Source organism: Buceros rhinoceros, unplaced genomic scaffold (genome assembly GCF_000710305.1).
Source record: "Buceros rhinoceros silvestris isolate BGI_N320 unplaced genomic scaffold, ASM71030v1 scaffold10050, whole genome shotgun sequence".
NCBI lineage: Eukaryota > Metazoa > Chordata > Aves > Bucerotiformes > Bucerotidae > Buceros > Buceros rhinoceros.
The window spans coordinates 1-1,366 of record NW_010391281.1 but is presented as its reverse complement, the minus strand read 5'-3'; the positions used below and the strand labels follow the sequence as shown (position 1 = coordinate 1,366).

Here is a 1,366-nt window from a genome sequence, read left to right as displayed (position 1 = left end):
TCAAGGCCCGGTTGGATAGGGCTTTGTCCAACCTGGTCTAGTGGAAGGGGTCCCTGCCAGTGGCAGCGAAGGTGAAACTAGATGATCTCTATGCTCCCTTCCTACCAAACCATTCCATGATCCTATGATTTCTACAAAGCTTTCTACCTTGAAGTGCATAATTATAAACCACAGCCATTTATCTCTTCTTTCAGGCAAGCATTCACAGCTTAACCCTTGTTGTGAAAGCATTACTTAGGAGTGAGAACTCATCACTGATTTTGAGAAATGATCATCAAAAACTGGAGGTAAGAACATGATAATTTATTGAGTGACTCTTCATAGGATTTATTGTGCTACCAAAATATTCACTTTCATTCATTACTAGTACATTTTCATTCATTTCATTACTACTGAAGTGATTGTAACCTGCTGTAATGTGTTATTACACTCTAAATAATAGCAAGTGATTTCATATTACAGTGGAAATGTCAGATGATACCAAGAGTAATGTCTTTAGTTTTGTTAGAATTTTTATTTGTCCTTTAATACTCTTTATTCGAAGATGTTTATAGTGGTTAATGGATTGCTTTGCTGTGAGGACTTGTACATGTGGGGCTTATTTACTACTACGTACATTTTTAAGCAGAAGTCTTATAATGTGTTATTATTGTTAATATCTCCAAAATTTAGAGCGAAGTAATATTCAGTGTGAATTACATCTTACGCAAAATATTTTTGGAAATACAAACATCACAGGTCAACTCTTAGATGGTATTCTATCCAGGCATTTCTTTCAATAAAAATTCAATCGGGGAGTGAAAACACAGATAAGAGGCTTGCAGATAATGAGAGCTGCCTTTACAAACTGATGAATTTCAGAACTAACTTTTTTAAAGATATAATTTCCAATTGAATGTTTAGAGTTCAGCTTTTCAATGTTTTTTTGAATTATAAAGTTGTGTCTCTAATAAATTCTAAGTTAAAATAATTCAAACTCCTGTACGGTCACATTTACTTAAATGTGAGCATCCCTTATTTCAGTTTAGGTTACACCAGACATGACTGGTTTAAATTAAAATTAGTATCTATGCAGTGTTTTACACTTATTTCATTTAACTGATTTAGAAGCTCGTTAATCACTGCCGTGTTTCAGGCGATGGAGAATGTACTGAAGAATCTCCCTAACATATATTTCAGCTACTCATGGTTTTGGTCCTGTATCCTTTATAAAAATGACTACTGACCTATAGTAGGGCCAACTCTCATGAAATGAAATTAAGTGCAAGATATTATGTAAATACAGGGTTTCATGTTGGAAATTATCCTCTCAATTCCCTCCTACAAATTCCTATACTTATGTCGCGGTTTGAGAAGGGGGGCATTT

The 1,366-nt window shown here is 34.3% G+C and overlaps 1 protein-coding gene across 1 annotated transcript in view; it reads left to right on the top strand.

Annotated features, from left to right (window-relative positions):
• Nucleotides 1-299, top strand: part of ITGA1 (integrin, alpha 1) — a 42,770-nt gene extending 42,471 nt beyond the window's left edge. Inside the window, exon 28 of the mRNA XM_010141021.1 lies at nt 195-299. Within this exon, the coding sequence (XP_010139323.1) occupies nt 195-299 (105 nt within the window). The remainder of the gene's footprint in view (nt 1-194) is intronic.
• Nucleotides 300-1,366: the final 1,067 nt, after the last annotated feature.